At 43.2% G+C, this 21,406-nt stretch overlaps 1 protein-coding gene across 1 annotated transcript in view; it reads right to left on the minus strand.

Annotated features, from left to right (window-relative positions):
- Positions 1–9,714: 9,714 nt before the first annotated feature.
- Positions 9,715–21,406, minus strand: part of LOC111976091 (BMP/retinoic acid-inducible neural-specific protein 3) — a 60,220-nt gene continuing 48,528 nt past the window's right edge. Inside the window, exon 8 of the mRNA XM_024004833.1 lies at positions 9,715–11,588. Coding sequence (XP_023860601.1) covers positions 10,472–11,588 — 1,117 coding nt within the window. The 3' untranslated portion in view covers positions 9,715–10,471. The remainder of the gene's footprint in view (positions 11,589–21,406) is intronic.

Raw genomic sequence — 21,406 nt, forward strand, 5'->3', positions numbered from 1 at the left:
CTGGCTGGACGGCTCTGGCTGGTCTGGCTGGCTGGTCTGGCAGCTCCTGGCTGGCTGGCTCTGGCAGCTCCTGGCTGGAGCGCTCTGGCTGGTCCTGGCTGGACGGCTCTGGCAGGTCCTGTCTGGTTGGCGGCTCTGGCAGGTCCTGTCTGGTTGGCGGCTCTGGCAGATCCTGTCTGGTTAGCGGCTCTGGCAGATCCTGTCTGGTTGGCAGCTCTGGCAGATCCTGTCTGGTGGCGGCTCTGGCAAGTCCGTCTGGTTGGCGCTCTGGCAGATCCTGTCTGGTTGGCGGCTCTGGCAGATCCTGTCTGGTTTGGCGGCTCTGGCAGATCCTGTCTGACGAATGGCTCTAGCGGCTCCTGACTGACTATCGGCTCTGACGGCTCGGGACAGACGGGCGGCTCTAATGGCTCGGGACAGACGGATGGCTCAGACGGCACTGGGCAGACGGATGGCTCAGATGGCGCTGGGGAGACGGATGGCTCAGATGGCGCTAGGGAGACGGATGGCTCAGATGGCGCTGGGGAGACGGATGGCTCAGATGGCGCTGGGGAGACGGATGGCTCTGGCCGGATAAGGCGCACTGTAGACCTGGTGCGTGGTGCCGGAACTGGAGGCACCGGGCTAAGGACACGCACTTTCATGCTAGTGCGGGGAGCAGGGACAGGCACACTGGACTCTCAAAACGTACTCTTTGCCTGGTGGCGTGGTACCGGAACTGGAGGTACCGGGCTGAGGGCACGCACATCAGGACTAGTACGGGGAGAAGGAACAGTGTGTACAGGGCTCTGGAGACGCACAGGTGGCTTAGTGCGTGGTGCCGGAACTGGAGGCACCGAACTGGATACACGCACTACAGGGAGAGTGCGTGGAGGAGGAACAGGGCTCTGGAAACGCACTGGTGGCTTAGTGCGTGGTGCCGGAACTGTTGGTACTAGGCTGGGGCGGGGAGGTGGCGCCGGAAATACCGGACCGTGCAGGCGTACTGGCTCTCTTGAGCATTGAGCCTGCCCAACCTTACCTGGTTGAATGGTCCCCGTCGCCCTGCCAGTGCGGCGAGGTGGAATAGCCCGCACTGGGTTATGCAGGCGAACCGGGGACACCATGCGTAAGGCTGGTGCCATGTAAGCCGGCCCGAGGAGACGCACTGGAGACCAGACGCGTTGAGCCGGCTTCATGGCACCTGGCTCAATGCCCAATCTAGCCCTACCAGTGCGGGGAGGTGGAATAACCCGCACCGGGCTATGAACACGTACAGGAGACACCGTGCGCTCTACTGCGTAACACGGTGTCCGCCCGTACTCCCGCTCTCCACGGTTAGCCTGGGAAGTGGGCGCAGGTCTCCTACCTGCCCTCGGCCCACTACCTCTTAGCCACCCCCCCAAGAAATGTTTGGGTAGTACTCACGGGCTTTTCAGGCTTCCGTGCTAGACGCGTCCCCTCATAACGCCGGTTCCTCTCTCCGGTTTCCTCCGCTCTCCGAGCTGCCTCCAGCTGTTCCCATGGGCGGCGATTCACTTCAACTTTAGCCCATGGTCCTTTTCCTTCCATGATTTCCTCCCAAGACCAGAAATCCTGCTTCGTGCGCTGTCCGTTAACCCGCTGCCTGATCCGGGTTTGGTGGGTGATTCTGTAACGGCTGTCGTCTTCCTCCTCCTCGGACGAGGAGAGGAGAGAAGGATCGGTGGACCAATACGCAGCGAGGTATGTTGACATTATGATTTATTGAAAGACGAACACGAACACGAAAACACTTGGAAAATTACAAAATAAGAAAACGACGTAGACAGACCTGATCATGAAACTTACATAAAACACGCAGAACTCACGAACAGGAACAGACTACATAAATGAACGAACCGAACAACCAAAACAGTCCCGTGTGGTGCGCAGACACAGACACGGAAGACACAGGAGACAATCACCCACAAACAAACAGTGTGAACAGCCAACCTATATATGGTTCTCAATCAGAGGAAAACGTCAAACACCTGTCTCTGATTGAGAACCATATAAGGCTGATTACAAGACCTAAACATAGAAACACAAAACATAGAAATGCCCACCCACACTCACGCCCTGACCGACTAACACATACAAAACAACAGAAAATAGGTCAGGAACGTGACACCTAGTGATCGCGCGTCATGAATTTGGAATACTGGGCTAAACGCGCAAACATAAAGGAGGTATTTGGACATAAGGATGAACTTTATCGAACAAATCAAACATTTATTGTGGAACTGGGATTCCTGGGAGTGCATTCTGATGAAGATCATCAAAGGTAAGTGAATATTTATAATGCTATTTCTGACTTCTGTTGACTACACAACATGGCGGATATCTGTTTGGCTTGATTTGTTGTCTGAGCGCCGTACTCAGATTATTGCATGGTTTGTTTTTTTCGTAAAGTTTTTTTTGAAGTCTGACACAGCGGTTGCGTTAAGGAGAAGTATATCTTTAATTCTGTGAATAACACTTTTATCAATGTTTATTATGAGTATTTCTGTAAATTGATATGGCTCTGTGTAAATTCACGGGATGTTTTGGAGGCAAAGCCAATTGTAAACTGAGGTTTTTGGATATAAATATGAACTTGATCGAACAAAGCATACATGTATTGTGTAACATGTTGTCCCGGGAGTGTCATCTGATGAAGAATATCAAAGGTTAGTGAATCATTTTATCTCTATTTCTGCTTTTTGTGAAAAATCGCTGTATGCTTTCTGTGACTAGTTGCTGACCTAACATAATGATATGTTCTGCTTTCACCGAAAAGCCTTTTTGAAATCGAACACTGTGGTTGGATTAACGAGAAGTTTATCTTTAAAATGGTGTCTAAGACTTGTATGTTTGAGAAATTTAAAGAAACTTTCTGCTAGCGGAACCCCGTTTCCAGACAGGTTAAGTAAAATGCATTCATTCCATGTCACAGGAAATACACATTATAACCGTTTTAGAGACAGAAAAATCTGAAGAAAAATATCAAGTTATGCCAACCAATGTCATGAGTCCTTCTGTTCTATACATTGTTCGGAAATGAGTTTAAATGTCACTTCCACAATTGCTGCTACTTTTCCTTCTTGTTACAAGGAATATCATAGCCTGCCCCCCCTTGGAATCCACATCTATGGTACCCGAAAGTCTAGTTGGTAATCCCCAGTAACACATGTACATTGTAAAGATGGTCTTCTGATCTGCAGAAAGTGCCTGTTCTTTGTCTCTTAGACCTCCTCCAGGAGACACTCAGTCATAAAAAGGGGAAAGGGAGAGGAGTTTATTATTCTTGTGATAGGGGCGCCTTGTAAGCTACTCAGTGACTGGAAGGTCTGACCCTCCTTTGCACATTAATGCGTGCAGAGGGAAAATTTGCTCCATCATTGATAGCTTGAGGAAGGTGCTGTCAATAACATAACACTCTGGCCTGGAATGTAGTACATCGGGAATATATGTTCTCCACCATTCATAACTGAGGGCCACTTGTCAACAACAAAACTTAAAATCTTTGCCTGGAGGGTGTGTAACCCTCACTCGTGGGCTCTTGTTACAACAGGGAGGATGAGAAGTTGAGTTTCAACACCCATGTAGAGAACCTTGTCCATAAACACATGCTGGGAATTGGGTTTTATTACCTGCACAAATCTCGTTATTTCCTTTGCCGCCAGAAAATGGTTGATTTGTTGTACCTTTCTCTCTGTGTTGGTCTATGGTGATACTATTATGTGTAGCCTAAAGCTCTACACTGAAGGCTCTTGAATCTGTATCATGCAGCCTTCATTTTGTTACCAATCAGAGACGTCTAACTCATCATGGTGATCTCTACAGTGTACTAGCAACACGCAGGCTCAAACACTGGTACATTCTTGAGGTCATTTGAGGTAACGTTTATCTATCCGCTCTTCTAGCTTGAAATGGAAACACAAACAAGCTCAGATATCAATCTTGTCTTATGCTAATCGTATAGCAAATTAGAACCAAGCACGGAAAAAGTTCCTTTCATTACTCAGCCCCCTGGTCTTGGAATTCCCTCCAAGCCAACCTACATCTCCAGGACCTGGTGTCCCTGGAGGAGTTCAAAGGACAAATAGATAAACAGGTTGTTGAGACATGTAGTTGTTTCTAGTTCTCACTCGATGTCACACACATCCACTGTTTGCCAATGTCGTATTTGTGCTGTAGCCAGTGTCTTCTGTCTGTGTTGTCCATTTTTTCTCACATTGTTGTCCCAAATGATGAAATCGGGGGAGGGGAATGTGGATCTTTCTCCGTCCGTCTGTACGTTAGCTCGTTTATTCATTCGTAGATTTGTTTGTTCATACCTTAGGCACACACAATATCGCAAACAGCACTGGCCCAAATTTAACAAAACTTTGGTGTATGATGTGTCTTGCCATAGAGATCCAGCATTTACAAAATTACACTGATTGGCCAGATGGTGGCGCTATAATAAGAGATTGAAAATGCAAACTTTGAAAGGTCACGACCCTCACCCCGTTTGATCTGAAGTCATGAAATTAGGTACATAGGTCCCTCTTCTCACAAGGAACACATTTGCTTCAGGGACCCATAAGGTTCGACATGATGGAATTTACGCCATTTTTAATTTTGTAAAAACACTTCTGGCACCGAATGACTGATATGCATGGAACTTGATATGTGGCATCTATGGACAATTTTTTCCAGACTATTACCTAAAACAAAACTGCCAATAAACACTTACGTGGTCGTGGCCTATATAAATAAGTCAAGGTTATTCGTATTGTAACACAATTTGGTACATATGTTGCAAACACTCAAAACATGCAAGAACATTCATATTTTTATTTTTAATTTAACCTTTATTTAAATTGGCATGTCAGTTAAGAAGACATTCTTATTTACAATGATGGCCTACCGGGGAACAGTGGGTTAACTGCCTTGTTCAGGGGCAGTACGACAGATTTTTACCTTGTCAGCTCAGGGGTTTCGATCCAGCAACCTTTCGGATAACTGGCCCAATGCTCTAACCACTAGGCTGCCTGCCGCCCTAAATAATATGTTTACATATCAACCACATTGTGGTGCTATAACGGGAACATGTTTATATCTCTTGATCTGTTTGACTCAGAGTGCTGACATTTGGCACATATGGTCAGGGACAGGAGTCTAGCTAACCCACACAATATCTCAGACACCACTGGCCCAATTAGATTATTTTTGGGGGGTAAATTATGTGTCTTGTCGTAGCGATCCATATTTTACAAAATTCCACTTATTGGCCCAAGGGGGTGCTGCATCATTTGTGAGGGACTACATGTTTACTGTTGCCTTTTTTGATCATGGTCAGTGATACACCCAGCAGTCATACGAGACAGAACTCACTTACCAAGCTGTCACCAAGTTCTCTCGCAAGACTCATTGGAGAGGTTGTGTAGAGGGCTCTATCCATTTTATTTAGTTTATTTCTTTCTTATTTCTATTTTCACAATGTAGGGCTCTGTTATATTCATTGTTATATCCCCCCCCCCCCCCAATGAAAATCTGAGAGGGGACTATGGATCTGTCTTCATCCGTTGGTATGTTAGTCACACGCAATGTCTCAGACACCACTGGCCCAATTTTGACAAAAATGGAGTCAATTAGGCATCTTGCCATAGAGATCCGGCATTTTCAAAATTACACCGATAGGCTCAAGGGGGGCGCTATAATAATGAACTGGAATTCAAAACTTTGAATAAGCATATCTCCTGCCTTTTACCTGCTGTTAATGTAAATAATAATTTGTTCTTAATTGACTTGCCTGGTTAAAGTGGAACTGACAGCATTTTAACTACTTTGGAGATATGGAACAAACAGACAATCATAATATCAGTCAAAAATATCAAATTCCAAGTTTGTGCTACAAAACCAACTTTAGAAGAGGTTTTAAAAATAGGTTATATTTTATCAACATTCCATGACGTGCAGTAAGGCATTGTTGGCAGAATAGGTGGACGCAAATCAATGCATGATTAATATAATTTACCAATACTTTTCTTGGCAGTCTCAAAAATATTGCTATCATCTTGTAAATCACAGCTGGCATGGAATATTATTTGCTGCCTCCATTCGGGATGCACTGTTTTAGTTTCAATTACTCAATATTTTGTACAAAAACGGACAAATGTAACTAAGGCTGAGAATGTCAATACAATCAAACTAGCAAGGGCAATGATCACAAGTCAGTCATAACATGGCTAATAGGCTAGCGTATTTATTTATGTAGAAATCTAAAAACACAGAACCTAACGTTAGCTAGCTAGCTGCTAGTAGAATGTTATGTCATTGCAGGAGTGGGTGAATGACTGACTGACTTCTTCCCTCATATCGTTTTTCGGTGGCTACACAGCTAACCTAACCTAAACTCACGTAAACTCGTACATCGTTGTGGTCCGTACAATTGCCCTTATTTTAGCGCCCCAAAAAAGTAATACTTCCAGATCAACTGTAATGGCAATACCATTGTAAAACACAATTTCTCCCCTTTCCAACAGAATCAATTACATTACCTAAACGCTGCCCTTTTCTGCATAATTCAAGCAGGCAATGAGCCCCGTCAGTTCTTTTTAAAAATGGCGGGTGGGGAAGCGAAACTAATGCGTGCTAGTGAGAAGGAGAGATGTTGTGTGGGAAAATTGCTTTTTTTCACTCGATCTGTTCAACTTATCGCCTCTAAAATGTAAATAAAACACTATAAAGAGTTTATATAATGTGTCATTACATACCTATTTGAAGGTTTGTGTTGAATTTGAATCGGGTTTTTAGGGCGGTGCTAAAGTGATCTTAAAAGTAAACAGCGGCTTTGAGAATGATGATCGCATGCAATGATGATGCAAAAAATTTACTAGGTATCCCCCCCTTACCCCCGTCACTGTCCATTTCTTGTTTTTAAACGATGAGAGAAGTGCTACACCTGGGGAGAGAGATTGTAATACAGAAATAGTTGCTTTATGCGTGCTGTACGTTACGATGTAACAGAGGGTCCTTTTTTTAAACTTTTCTCCAATACTATAGAGCCATTACCATGTCGATCAACGCTTGAATAGAAACCTAGTTCACACCCCCGATTTTGAAGTCAACACAGTCGCTACAGTCCCATTAGTTTTCTTTGTAGCCTCGTTTGAATGTTGCGGTTGCGCACATTTGTACGGAATGGGGTGAGTTTACGTTAGAGAGTCAGGTGTCTTTTGCTTAGCTAGCAATACATGTGAATTGTTTTGCCAGCTAGCTAGCTAGCTATGCTGAACTTGAACGACTGTTACCCAGTTAGCATATCTCTTGTGTTTGCAAATTTACTCTGACTATCTACTCCGATTTCAGAGCACTCTCGTCTGAGTGTGCCAAAGTACAGAATAACTGATGAATAAGAATGTGCAACATGCTGAATACGACCGGTGTCAGTAAACATAGGCAAAAAAAGTAATTGTTAGTCACGAATGCTCTAGATAACATGTAAACACACTAACGAGCTCTGTTATGGCAAGTAAAATGGTCAAAGTGAGGTGTTCTCTCATTTGTGTCTGGAAGTAGCTAGCTAGTAAGCTAGCCAACTTTAGCCATTTAGATTGGGTGCTTGGTTGTGAGAAGCATGCATATGGCAGGTATGCTGCAGAAAGAAGAGCAGGCAACTTACTATTCCCCATCGTTTATCAGTGCAATTTTGACAGCCAACTAGCTCAAAAAGTTTGAAAGGGTTTATCTAATGTTCCTTCGTTCGATTTTACCTCATCTTGCTCTGGCTAGCATTAGTTGTTCATCTTGTTGTTGTTGATTGGCATATCAGGAAAGATAGCCTACCTTTTTGTGGTCGTTTGATCAATAGGACTGTAAAGTTCCAAAATGTAAGAGGATTGTTGGTATTTATATATTTGTAGAAATCCATTCAGGTGTAATTTGTGGCTTGCGCCAAATGCATTCTAATTTTCTAAACACACAGGTCAGTTCAACGTGAATGATGGCAGGTCCTTGTGGCAAATGGTTGTTTGCGTAAAGGCCTACTGTAGCTCTGATTGGCAACAGCCTGTGTAGACTCCAGTCCTGGATGAGAATTTTTTTTATTAGGTTTTATTTACCGTAGTGTCTATTAACTGTCCAAACACACGGCCGCTTACCCACTCTATATGATATCTCTATAGATGATCTTATATGATATATAATGTGCTCGCTTGTCAGAAAATGTACCAAAAAAATGTACATTCTTCCTAGGGGTGTATTTGAACAGATTTAAAAAATATTTCATTTTTTTTAAATGCTGTCAGTTCAACTTTAAATAAAGGTTAACTAAAAAAATATATAGGCCTAAATAGCATCATTGATGTTATATGAGTCACATCAATTTGCTCTGTTAAATCTACCCTTTGGAATGACTTCGACAGCAACAGTGAATCTATTTAGTTTTTAAGTGGAAATCACTCATCATTCTCACAATAAAATATTGATAATAGTCAGTGACAAATATCATAGCTAAGCAGTGCTTGGTTAAAATCCTGAATGGGAGACCAAAAGGTTGCTGTAGATAGATTCATTCTCCAGTAGGAGCTTCTGCCCAGCTTATTGTTTTTTTCTGATAGTGGATTTATCTTTGAAGATCTGATGTTTTAAATATACAAATTCAAAATAATTTATAGACAAACCTTCTATGTTGAAATGTAGTTACCATGATGACATAATTCTGTGGTTGAATTTTCACCCTCAAAAACAAGTTTACATTGATGACTTTTTCGAATCCAATGTATTTTCCACGTAGATTCCATATCACAATAGGTTGACAAATTGCATTGAAACAACGTTAATTCAACCAGTTAGTGCCCAGTGGGATGTAATTAAAACAAAGACAATTGAAAGTCCTTGAAACTCACATTTTAAGTGTACCAATGGACACTTTTGTTTCACTGTTATGTAATCAGACGTCCAATTAACCTGAGCATTTTTTTTCTTAAAGCCAGATTTCATATTGGCACATAAAAAAGATTCATACCTCATATTCTCACAAATTCTGAAAAAGTACTAAATAATGACAGACAGAACGAAGAGAGAGTAAATCGATAAATAAGGAATGCCCCCACTTTGATTGATGGTCATCTGAAGTTATAGGGAAACTTTCCAGGCTACCACTCTTAGTATTTTAAACTTTTTTCCTGCAGTGAATTGGCTGGATTGCTTTCAATGATATCCAAGGGGAAACGTCATTAGTCGAAGAATAAGTCACCTGGCGTTTTATGCCAAACACTGGAGCGAGTTGTGCTCTAGGGTTTGTTGTGACTTAAATATATTATTTTGTTGTCGGGCAATGTTGCCTTGTCGATGTCTTTTACACAGATAAATTGTAAAGGTTCATTCAAGGCAACATTTCTTAGAATGTCTGGCTGTCCTGCTCTCAAATGACAGGATAAGAAATCCTCTCAAAACACCGAAGGACTGAATGGAACATCTTATATTCTGTGGTATTGATATTGAAATATAATCTTAACTGACACACTTCCGTTTTATATCCCTGTCATTTTGTGAATTGGTATTAATTGACAGGATCTGGAAATAACTTTATTTTAATGTGTCTCTTTTTGTGCCAGTTGCATCAGATATGATATAATCTAGATTAATTAACCAAAGATCAAACATAAATATGAAATTGATTCATCATACATAGATTATCTCTGATAAAAATTTCCACTAGATAAAACATCTAAACTATTTACAGATGGCACATAAAAATGACTTTTATTTAGTGAATTAGCAAATTCAGAATGTTTTCATACATCATATAGACATTATTTCATAACTGTTCACAAACGACTGCATTATAAAAAATAAAAGTAACATAAACATACTAGCCATTGTGTGTATGGTGTTTTATTTCTGCATGTCTGAAGTATTGCATAACTCTAATTTTACAAATATGTGAAATAGAAAAGCCTGTGTGGGAATTTAAACTTATGAAAAACAAGGAACATTTGCTTTCCTTAGCGTCTCATTTAGCTCTGGACACATGGGGAGTGGGATTAAACAGAAGAGTATGATAATAAAAAAAATGTTGTGTTCAATAACAAAGTGAAAGACCTAAGTAAAGCCATGCTGGTGTCAAACCAAACACACTGTTGAGATAACACTTAATTATCAGCAAAAGCTTCACATTTTAACGGATTATTGAAATCTGTGCAATCTATGGGAAACATATCAGTGATGATACATCTTTTATATCCATCACGGTCAGAAATCAACTCTGTTTCTTATTCTTATCATTTAAAAAAGGCAAAGTGGGCATGGTGAAGCCCCCTTGTGTTTGTATGACACACACTTTCCAGAAATATAACATTTTACACAAATCCCAATAAACAGCGCTCAACATCATAAAAAAAGAAAATGTCCCTCAGTGCCTTACAAAATTGCTCTTAACTGTAATCAAATCAGTGTAATAGCAGCACAAGCATCTGTGTAGTTGGACTCCGGCCCCTTATTAGCTACATAATTTGGTTGTTTCGTATTCCATGGAGTTCGGCTGTTTGGCAGAAAAAATCTGCAACGCTGCCTGTATTCGGACAACATCTGTGGTGGATAATTTCAGGCGGTGGCGCAGCAGGCAGGAAAAGAGGTCCAGGAGCTGAGGTCCAGGAGGGGACAGTCTGTTGACTCGGTCCCTGATCTCCAGCAACTGCAGCAGGGCTGAGTCCTGCGATCCCTGAGTGTACGGGTAGTCCAGCTGCAGAATCAGGTCCTGGATCGCTTCCGGGTCAAAGTGCATACTGTAGCCAAACACCTGGATGCTGTTTATTTTCATGTAGCCCAGGTTCTTACCAGGCTCCAGGAACTCTAAAGGTTCGTAGTAGACTGAGCCGTTCCCTTGTGGCAACGGAGCACTGATCCGGCTCCGCAAGTAGAAGTGGACAGTCTCAAAAAATGTTTTCCACTTGTTGCCCAAAGTCAACGTCCAGTTGTAACAGTCCAGGGGAATGTCTAGTTTAGTCCTTTCCCAGTCGGGGTAGCTGTTCTGGTGTATAGGCATGATCCAGCTCTCAGAGTGACTGCCCCCGAAGGGGTTGATGTAGACAGACAGCACTGGCTCCAGGGTGCTGTTCTTAGTAAGGCAGATCTGCAGGGTCATCCCGAGGAGCATGTGGACGTGGTTGGACTTGTACTTGTTGCTCTTCAGTGTCAGCAGCATCCTCTTTCTCCACGACGGGTCAAACCAGTTGTTGAGCCGGACATCGTTGCTGACGAAGATCCCATGGATGCCAATACGGCTGTCTTTCTTCTGTAGCAGGTATCTCAGCTCCAGGTCCTGCAGGTCCATCTCAAAGCCGATGTAGTGATCTGTGGAGTCCGGCACCTCATTGCGGCAGACCCCCTGGCTGAGCATGTACCCAGGATTGCATGTTGCACAGCGGGAGCGGTTGTCGTAGGAGCAGGAGGCGCAGAAGGAGCCCTCGCCCATGGTGCAGGGTATGACACCCTGGCAGGACGGGTGTTCATAGGGGCAAGAGCAGCTCCTCGTCTCCTCCAGGTATGAACCTATGTGGTTGTTCTCACTGCAGTACATGATGGACAAGATAAAGTTCAGCCAGTAGGTGAAGGACCTGCAAAACACAGACAAACACAATGAAGATAAACTTCCAGACTGTTTTCTACAGGAAATGCACTTTGTGTGGCCAAACACTTTGCAGTTCTGGGAAAAGGGAACGGGGGATACCTAGTCAGTACAACTGAATGCATTCAACTGAAATGTGTCTTCCGCATTTAACACAACCCCTTTTGAACACTATCTGCACTAGGATCAAATCAAATTCAATTTGTCACATGCTTCGTAAACAACAGGTGTAGACTAACAGTGAAATGCTTGCTGTCCTTTTTAAATGTGTGTGTGAGTGTGGCGTCAGTATGCATGTGTGCTCATGCGATGTGAGGGCGTATGTGGTATATCTGTGTTTGGTGTGTGCGTGTTGGGGTGTCAGTGTAAGTACAGGTGAAGTCGGAAATGTACATACACGTTAGCCAAATACATTTAAACTCAGTTCTTCACAATTCCTGACATTTAATCCCAGTAAAATTCCCTGTTTTAGGTCAGTTAGGATCTCCACTTTATTTTAAGAATGTGAAATGTCAGAAAAATAGTAGAGAGAATGATTTAATTCAGCTTTTTATTTCTTTCATCACATTCCCAGTGGGTCAGAAGTTTAATAACACTCAATTAGTATTTGGTAGCATTGACTTTAAACTGTTTGACGTTTGGGTCAAACGTTTCAGGTAGCCTTCCATAAGCTTCCCACAATAAGTTGGGTGAATTTTGGCCCATTCCTCCTGACAGAGCTGGTGTAACTGAGTCAGGTTTGTAGGCCTCCATGCTCGCACACGCTTTTTCAGTTCTGCCCACAGATTTTCTATAGGATTGAGGTCAGGGCTTTGTTATGGCCACTCCAATACCTTGACTTTGTTGTCCTTAAGCCATTTTGCCACAACTTTGGAAGTATGCTTGGGGTCATTGACCATTTGCAAGATCCATTTACGACCAAGCTTTAACTTCCTGACTGATGTCTTGAGATGTTGCTTCAATATATCCACATAATTTTCCTTTCTCATGATGCCATCGATTTTGTGAAGTGCACCAGTCCCTCCTGAAGCAAAACACCCCCACAACATGATGCTGCCACCCCTGTACTTCACGGTTGGGATGGTGTTCTTCCTAACATAACAATGGTCATTATGGCCAAACAGTTCTATTTTTGTTTCATCAGACCACAGGACATTTCTCCAAAAAATACAATCTTTGTCCCCATGTGCAGTTGCAAACCGTAGTCTGTCTTTTTTATGCCGGTTTTGGAGCAGTGGCTTCTTCCTTGCTGAGCGGCCTTTCAGGTTATGTTGATATAGGACTCGTTTTACTGTGGATATAGATACTTTTGTACCCGTTTCCTCCAGCATCTTCACAAGGTCTTTTGCTGTTGTTCTGGGATTGATTTGCACTTTTCGCACCAAAGTACGTTCATCTCTAGAAGACAGAATGCGTCTCCTTCCTTATTGTTTATACAGATTAACGTGGTACCTTCAGGGGTTTGGAAATTGCTCCCAAGGATGAACCAGACTTGTGGAGGTCTACAATTTTTTTCAGAGGTTTTGGCTGATTTCTTTTGATTTTCCCATGATGTCAAGCAAAGAGGCACTGAGTTTGAAGGTAGGCTTTGAAATACATCCACAGGTACACTTCCTATTGACTCAAATGATGTCAATTAGCCTATCAGAAGCTTCTAAAGCCATGACATCATTTTCTGGAATTTTCCAAGCTGTTAAAAGGCAGTCAACTTAATGTATGCAAACTTCTGACCCACTGGAATTGTGATACAGTGTATTATAAGTGAAATAATCTGTATGTAAACAATTGTTGGAAAAATGATTTGTGTCATGCACAAAGCAGGTGTCCTAACCGACTTGCCAAAACTATAGTTTGTTAAAAAGGAATTAGTGGAGTGGTTGAAAAATGAGTTTTAATGACTCATTTTTTTTTAAATGTAAACTCCCGACTGTATGTGTGAGTGTGTGGGTAGACTCCAGTGTGTATGTAGAGTCAGCGGAAGAGAGTTATTGCAAAATAGGGTCAATGCAGATAGTCCTGGTAACCATTTGATTGGCTATTTAGCAGTCGTGTTAAGCAGTCTCATGGCTTGGGAGTAGAAGCTGTTCCGGGTCCTGTAGGTTCCAGACTTGGTGCATTGGTACCGCTTGCCGTGGTAGCAGAGAGAACAGTCTATGGCTTGGGTGGCTGGGGTCTGACAATTTTTTGGGCCTTCCTCTGACACCGCCTGGTGAAGAGGTACTGGATAGCAGGTAGCTTGGTCCCATTGATGTACGGGGCCATACTCACAACCCTCTGTAGTGCCTTGCGGTTGGATGCCTTGCAGTTGCCGTACCAAGCAATGATGCAGCCAATTAACATATGGGGGCCCATGCCAAATATTTTCAGCCTCTTGAGGGGAACAGCCACTGAAGTACCCTCTTCACAAAAGTGTGGGTGTGTGGATCATATTATTTCCTTAGTGATGTGGACACAGAGGAACTTGAAGCTCCTGACCTGCTCCACTACAGCCCCAACAATGTATCAATGTGGATGGGGGTGTGCTTGCCCCTCCATTTCCTATAGGCCACGATCAGCTCATTTGTCTTGCTGACATTGCGGGAGAGGTTGTTGTCCTGGCACCACCCCGCCARGTCTCTGACCTCCTTCCTATAGGCTGCCTCATTGGTCATAAGTCCTACCACCGTTGTGTTATTAGCAAACTTGATGATGGTGTTGGAGTACTGTGCAGCCACACAGTCATGGGTGAATAGGGAGTACAGGAGGGGACTAAGCCCACACTCCTGAGGGGCCCCCATGTTGATGGTCCGCGTGGCGGATGTATTGTTGCCTACCCTCACCGCCAGGGGAAGTCGGGTCTTGAGTCTGGAAATGAGCTTGGGGGGGGAGGGCGACGACTTTGGTGTTGGAAACTGAACTGTACTCAATGAACACCATTATTACATAGGTATTTATTTTGTACAGGTGGGTGAGGGCAGTGTGGAATGCAATAAAGATCATCTGTGGATCTGTTGGGGCAGTATGCGGATTGGCGTGGGTCCAGGCCTTTCTAAGAATTTCATGGTTATAGATGTGAGTGCTACGGGGCGACAGTAATTTAGACAGGCTACCTTGGCATTCTTGAGCATGGGGACTGTGGTGGCCTGCTTAAAACAAGTTGGTATTAAAGACCAGGTCAGAGATAGGTTGAAAATGTCTGTGAATACACTTGTCAGCTGGTCAGCGCATGCGCTGAGTACACATCCTGATATTCCATCTGGCCCTGCGGCCTTGTGAATGTTAACCTGTTTAAAGGTCTTAGTGACATTGGCTATGGAGAGTGAGATCACACAGTTGTCCGGAACTTCTGGTGCTTTCATGCATGGCTCAGTGTTGCATACCTCGAAAACGAGCATAGAAGGTATTTAGCTAATCTGGTATGCTCACGACACTGCCCAGCTCGTGGCTGGGTTTCCCTTTGCAATTCATAATAGTTTGCAAGCCCTGTCACATCCGTCGAGCAGGGCCGACGTAGTAGGATTTGATCTTAGTCATGTATTGACACTTTGCCTGTTTGATGGCTCGTTGGAGGCCGAAGCGGGATTTCTTATAAGCTTCCATGGCTTCTGGTATGTATGTCCACTACCGTTCAAAAGTTTGGGGTCACTTAGAAATGTCCTTGTTTTTGAAAGAAAAGCAAATTTTTTGTCCATTAAAATAACATCAAATTGATCAGAAATAAAGTGTAGGCATTGTAAAATGTTGTAAATGACTACTGTAGCTTCATTAAATAGTAACCGCAAAACACCAGTCTCAAGGTCAACAGTGAAAAGGCGACTCCCGGATGCGAGCCTTCTAGACAGAGTTCCTCTGTCCAGTGTCTGTGTTCTTTTGCCCATCTTAATTTTTTATTTTTTATTGCCAGTCTGAGATATGGCTTTTTCTTTGCAACTCTGCCTAGAAGGCCAGCATTCCGGAGTCGCCTCTTCACTGTTGATGTTGTGACTGGTGTTTTGCGGGTACTATTTAATGAAGCTGCCAGTTGAGGACTTGTGAGGAGTCTGTTTCTCAAACTAGACACTAATGTACTTGTCCTCTTGCTCAGTTGTGCACCAGGGCCTCCCACTCCTCTTTCTATTCTGGTTAGAGCCATTTTGCTCTGATCTGTGAAGGGAGTAGTACACAGCGTTGCACGAGATCCTCAGTTTATTGGCAATTTCTCACATGGAATAGCCTTCGTTTCTCAGAACAATAATAGACTGATGAGTTTCAGAAGAAAGTCCTTTGTTTCTGGCCATTTTGAGCCTGTAATCGAACCAGCAAATGCTGATGCTCCAAATACTCAACTAGTCTGAAGGCCAGTTTTATTGCTTCTTTAATCAGAACAACAGTTTTCAGCCGTGCTAACAACTGCAAAAGAGTTTTCTAATGCTCAATTAGCCTTTTAAAATTATAAACTTGGATTAGCTAACAACATGGCACTGGAATACAGGAGTGACGGTTGCTGATAATGGGCCTCTGTACGCCTACGTAGATATTCCATAAAACATCAGCTGTTTCCAGATACAATAGTCATTTACAACATTAACAATGTCTACACTGTATTTCTGATCAATTTGATCTTATTTTAAAAATTGACAAAAAAATGAGATTTTCTTTCAAAAACAAGGACATTTCTAAGTGACCCCAAACCTTTGAACGGTGGTGTACGTACGGTCACTATGAGGATATCAAGTTCACTAGAATAACTAGATATTCACATTCCCAATTCAAAATTCCATCTTCCTTGGGTTCATGTCATGATACAGCTGTATTTTCCTAACAAAATAACATTATATGTAGTATTTTATGTCTGGCCATATCAGTAGGTTGTCGCAGAGTGTTTAATTCATATATATATATGCAGGCAGGGTGTCATGGTATTATCAGAACCCCAGATGAGACATACTGTAAACAATGATAGATACTGAATTTATGTGGGTATATGTGCACACAGCAACAGTTTATGAAAATATATGAAAGTGGAAAAACCGAAAATAAAATGCTCTCCCTTAAAAGCCAGCCTCAAGGTATCTATAATGGATTATTTATCTATAAGACATTTTATCCATGTTTGTTAATCAAATCTCTTTATAGCTGCAGAAACATTTATATCTACTGGGCCTGGTTTTGTCGCCCACATGGGTATTGTGCATATCTCTCCTCCTCACTGGAACTTCTGCTCAGCCAGGAATGCTTTTCTCCCACCACGCTGACCCAGAATACTTCATGATGGGGGATATGTAAATACTACTGGAGTCGTGTTGCCATGAGAGACAGGGTGAGGTGAGCGATAAGTAGGGTGGTAACTGAAGAGGTGTTACATGTACCAGTCAATCTGTCAGCGCCAGGGGAGAACGACTGCCCCCTCTCATTGAAGCCATGGAAGTTGAAGGCTGACCATAGTACTGCAGGCATTGTTAGCAGAAAACAGGACCCCCATTATATGGGACAAAATAATTGCTTCTAATGTAAGTCGCTCTGGATAAGAGCGTCTGCTAAATGACTTAAATGTAAATGTAAATGTAATACACCAGAAAGTATTCACACCCCTTGACCCTTTGCACATTTTGTTGTGTTACAGCCTGAATATAAAATGGATTCAACTGAGATTGTTTTGTTACTGACCTACACACAATACCCCACAATGTCGAAATATAATGATTTTTTTCTAAATGTTTACAAATTATTAAAAAATCTAAAGCTGAAATATCTTGAATCAAAAACAGGACCCCCATTATATGGGACAAAATAATTGCTTCTAATGTAAGTCGCTCTGGATAAGAGCGTCTGCTAAATGACTTAAATGTAAATGTAAATGTAATACACCAGAAAGTATTCACACCCCTTGACCCTTTGCACATTTTGTTGTGTTACAGCCTGAATATAAAATGGATTCAACTGAGATTGTTTTGTTACTGACCTACACACAATACCCCACAATGTCGAAATATAATGATTTTTTTCTAAATGTTTACAAATTATTAAAAAATCTAAAGCTGAAATATCTTGAATCAATAAGTATTCAACCCCTTTGTTATGGCAAGCCTTAAATTCAGGAGTAAAAATGTACTTAACAAGTCACATAAGTTGCTTGTCCAATAATAGTGTTTAATATTTTTGGGTGCTTTTTACCCCTTTTTCGTGATATCCAATTGGTAGTTACAGTCTCTGTAACTCCCCTACCGACTCGGGAGAGGCAGAGGTCGAGAGCCATGCGTCCTACAAAACACAACCCTGCCAAGCCGCACTGGGTCTCCCGATCACAGCCAGCTGTGACACAGCCTGGGATCGAACCCGGGAATGTAGTGAAGCCTCAAGCACTGCGATGCAGTGCCTTAGGCCGCTGCACCACTCGGGAGGCCTTTAACATGATTTTTGAATGACTACCTCATTTCTGTATCCCACACACAATTAATTAATTGTAGTTACTCCACAATACTAACCTAATTGACAGAGTGAAAAGAAGGATGTCTGTACAAAATTCAAATAGTCATAAATATGCATCCTGTTTGCAACAAGGAACTAATGTAATACTGCAAAAAAACTGTGGCAAAGCAATTCACTTTTGTCCTAAATACAAAATGTTGTGTTTTGGGCAAATCCATAACACATTACTGAGTACCACTCTCCATATTTTCAAGCATAGTGGTAGCTGAATCATGTTATGGGTATGCTTGTAATCGTTTATGACTGGGGAGTTTTTCAGGATAAAATTAAACAGAATGGAGCCAAGCACAGGCAATATCCTAGAGGAAAACCTGGTGCAGTCAGCTTTCCACCAGACACTGGGAGATTAATTCACATTCCAGCAGGTCAGTAACCTAAAACACAAGGCCAAATCTACACTGGAGTTGCTTAACATGAAGACAGTGAATGTTCCTGAGTGGCCGAGTTACAATTTCAACTTAAATCTGCTTGAAAATCTATGGCAAGACCTGAAAATGGTTGTTTAGCAATTAACAACCAATTTTATAAGGCTTGAAGAATTTTGCACAATCCAGGTTTAGAAAGCGCTTCGAGATTTACCCAGAAAGAATAGCAACTGTAATCGCTGCCAAAGGTGACTAACATGTATTGACTTATCTAATGAAGATATACATTTATTAGTGTTTTATTTTTCAAATGTTGGAAGTTTTCTTCCACTGGCAGAGTATTTTGTGTAGATAAAAAAAAAAAGACAAAATCTATTTTAATCCCACTTCAAATCAAATGTTCAAATCACATTTTATGTCACATGCACCGAATACAACAGGTGTAGACCTTACAGTGAAATGCTTACTTACAAGCCCTTAACCAACAATGCAGTTAAGAAATATATGTGTTTAGTAAAAAATAGATAAGGAAAAAATAAAAATATAAAATCATTAAAGAGCAGCAGTAAAATAATAGTAGCGAGGCTATATACAGGGGGTACCGGTACAGAGTCAATGTGCGGGGGCACAGGTTAGTCGAGGTCATTGAGGTAATATGTACATGTGGGTAGAGTTAAAGTGACTATGCATAGATTAAAAACAGTGAGTAGCAGCAGCATATAAGAGGGGTCTGGGTAGCCCTTTGACTAAATGTTCAGGAGTCTTATGGCTACAGAATACAGTTACAGGCACCATAATTGCTCCTTGTGGGCATATAATACAGACAACTTAAACTATGGAGGGTTTTATGCACATCCAAACTTTTCACAGGAGCTGGATAACAATCCAATATAAAAGAGAATGAGGAAATGTCCACTCACTGTGATACTGCTCGCAAATGTAATGTTTTATAAACATCATGGAACCATTTTACAGATCGAATTAGCAGCTGAAATTACATTGCATTCGAGCCATGTATGTTTTCACCATAAACCAATTAACGATACATCTTTCTAATAAGTTTGGTTTTTAATCAAATGAAACAAAAAACAATCTGTTTTTTAAACCAACAACAATATGTCTAAATAGGATCGAGTCAGAAATATACCATAAATCGCTTCTGTCATTTCATGGCACTGTGTGCACATGTAGGCCTAAATGTGTCACGCCCTGGCCTTAGTATTCTTTGTTTTCTTAATTATTTTAGTTAGGTCAGGGTGTGACATGGGGAATGTATGTGTTTTTGTAGTGTCTAGGGTGGTTGTAAGGTTTAGGGGGTTTATTAGAGTAGTTGGGTTTATGTTTAGTATAGTAGTCTAGCTGTGTCTATGGTTGCTGCTGCATGGCTGGCTGACGGATTCTGGCTGCTCATGGCTGGCTGACGGCTTCTGGCTGCTCATTGGCTCGGCTCTGACGCTCTGGCTGCTCATGCTGTTGGCTCGGCTCCTGGCGATCTGGCTTGGTTGGCGGCTCTGGAGATCCTGTCTGGTTGGCGGCTCTGGCAGATCCTGTCTGGTTGGCGGCTTGGCAGATCCTGTCTGGTTGCGGCTCTGGCAGATCCTGGTCTGACGAATGGTCTAAGCGGCTCCTGACTGACGAACGGCTCTGACGGCTCGGACAGACCGGGCGGCTCTAATGGCTCGGGACAGACGGATGGCTCAGACGGCACTGGGCAGACGGATGGCTCAGATGGCGCTGGAGAGACGGACGGCTCAGATGGCGCTGGGGAGACGGACGGCTCAGATGGCGCTGGGGAGACGGACGGCTCAGATGGCGCTGGGAGACGGACGACTCAGATGGCGCTGGGGAGACGGATGGCTCAGATGGCGCTGGGGAGACGGATGGCTCAGATGGCACTGGGCAGACGGTGGCTCTGGCCGGATGAGGCGCACTGTAGGCCTGGTGCGTGGTGCCGGACTGGAGGCACCGGGCTAAGTACACGCACCTTCAGGCTAGTGCGGGGAGAAGGAACAGGGCATACAGGACCCTGGAGACGCACATTAGGCCTAGTGCGTGGTGCCGGAACTGGTGGTACCGGGCTGGGGACACGCATCTCAGGGCTAGTGCGGGGAGCAGGAACAGGGCATACTGGACCCTGGGAACACAGGAAGCTTGGTGCGTGGTACCGGACTGGAGACACGCACCATAGGGCTAGTACGTGGAGGAGGAACAGGGCACACTGGACTCTCGAGGCGCACTATAGCTGGTGCGTGGTACCGGTACTGGGTACCAGGCTGAGGGCACGCACCTCAGGAAGGATGCGGGGAAGAAGGAACAGTGCGTACAGGGCTCAGGAGACGCACAGGAGGCTTCCCAACCTTACCTGGTTGTATGCTCCCCCATATCAACATCTCTCTCTCTTCGCTCTCCTCCAATAACACCAACAACTCCTCAAATGTCTCATAATCTCCCATCCTTTCACTTTCCTCCAATCTGTCCAATAACTCCTCCACATTCTCCGACTCATACCTTCGTTAGCCAACTGCTCCTGATGGTAGCACGGGGAACTGGCTTAATTCTCCCACTTGACCCAGCCACACTCCCCGTGTGCCCTCCCCAAGAAATCTTTGGGGTTGCCTCTCGGGCTTCCAGCCACTCTGCCTTGATTTACGCTGCTTGGTCCCAGGCAGGTGGGAATTCTGTCACGATCGTGTGGAGGAGAGACGGACCAAAACGCAAGCATGTGGAAAATAAGCCATCTTCTTTTATTATAACGACGAAGATGACATGAAACGAAACACTTATACAAACTATACAAAAAACAACAAACGACCGTGAAGCTACCAACGCAAGTGCACACACAAACTACTTACGTTCAACATAGACAATTCCCCACAAACAGCTAAAGCCTATGGTTGCCTTAAATATGGCTCCAATCAGGGACACAATAACAGCTGTCTCTAATTGAGACCCAATTCAGGCAACCATAGACTTTCCTAGATACTACACTCAACCA

The sequence above is a fragment of the Salvelinus sp. IW2-2015 genome, linkage group LG16 (genome assembly GCF_002910315.2).
Source record: "Salvelinus sp. IW2-2015 linkage group LG16, ASM291031v2, whole genome shotgun sequence".
NCBI lineage: Eukaryota > Metazoa > Chordata > Actinopteri > Salmoniformes > Salmonidae > Salvelinus > Salvelinus sp. IW2-2015.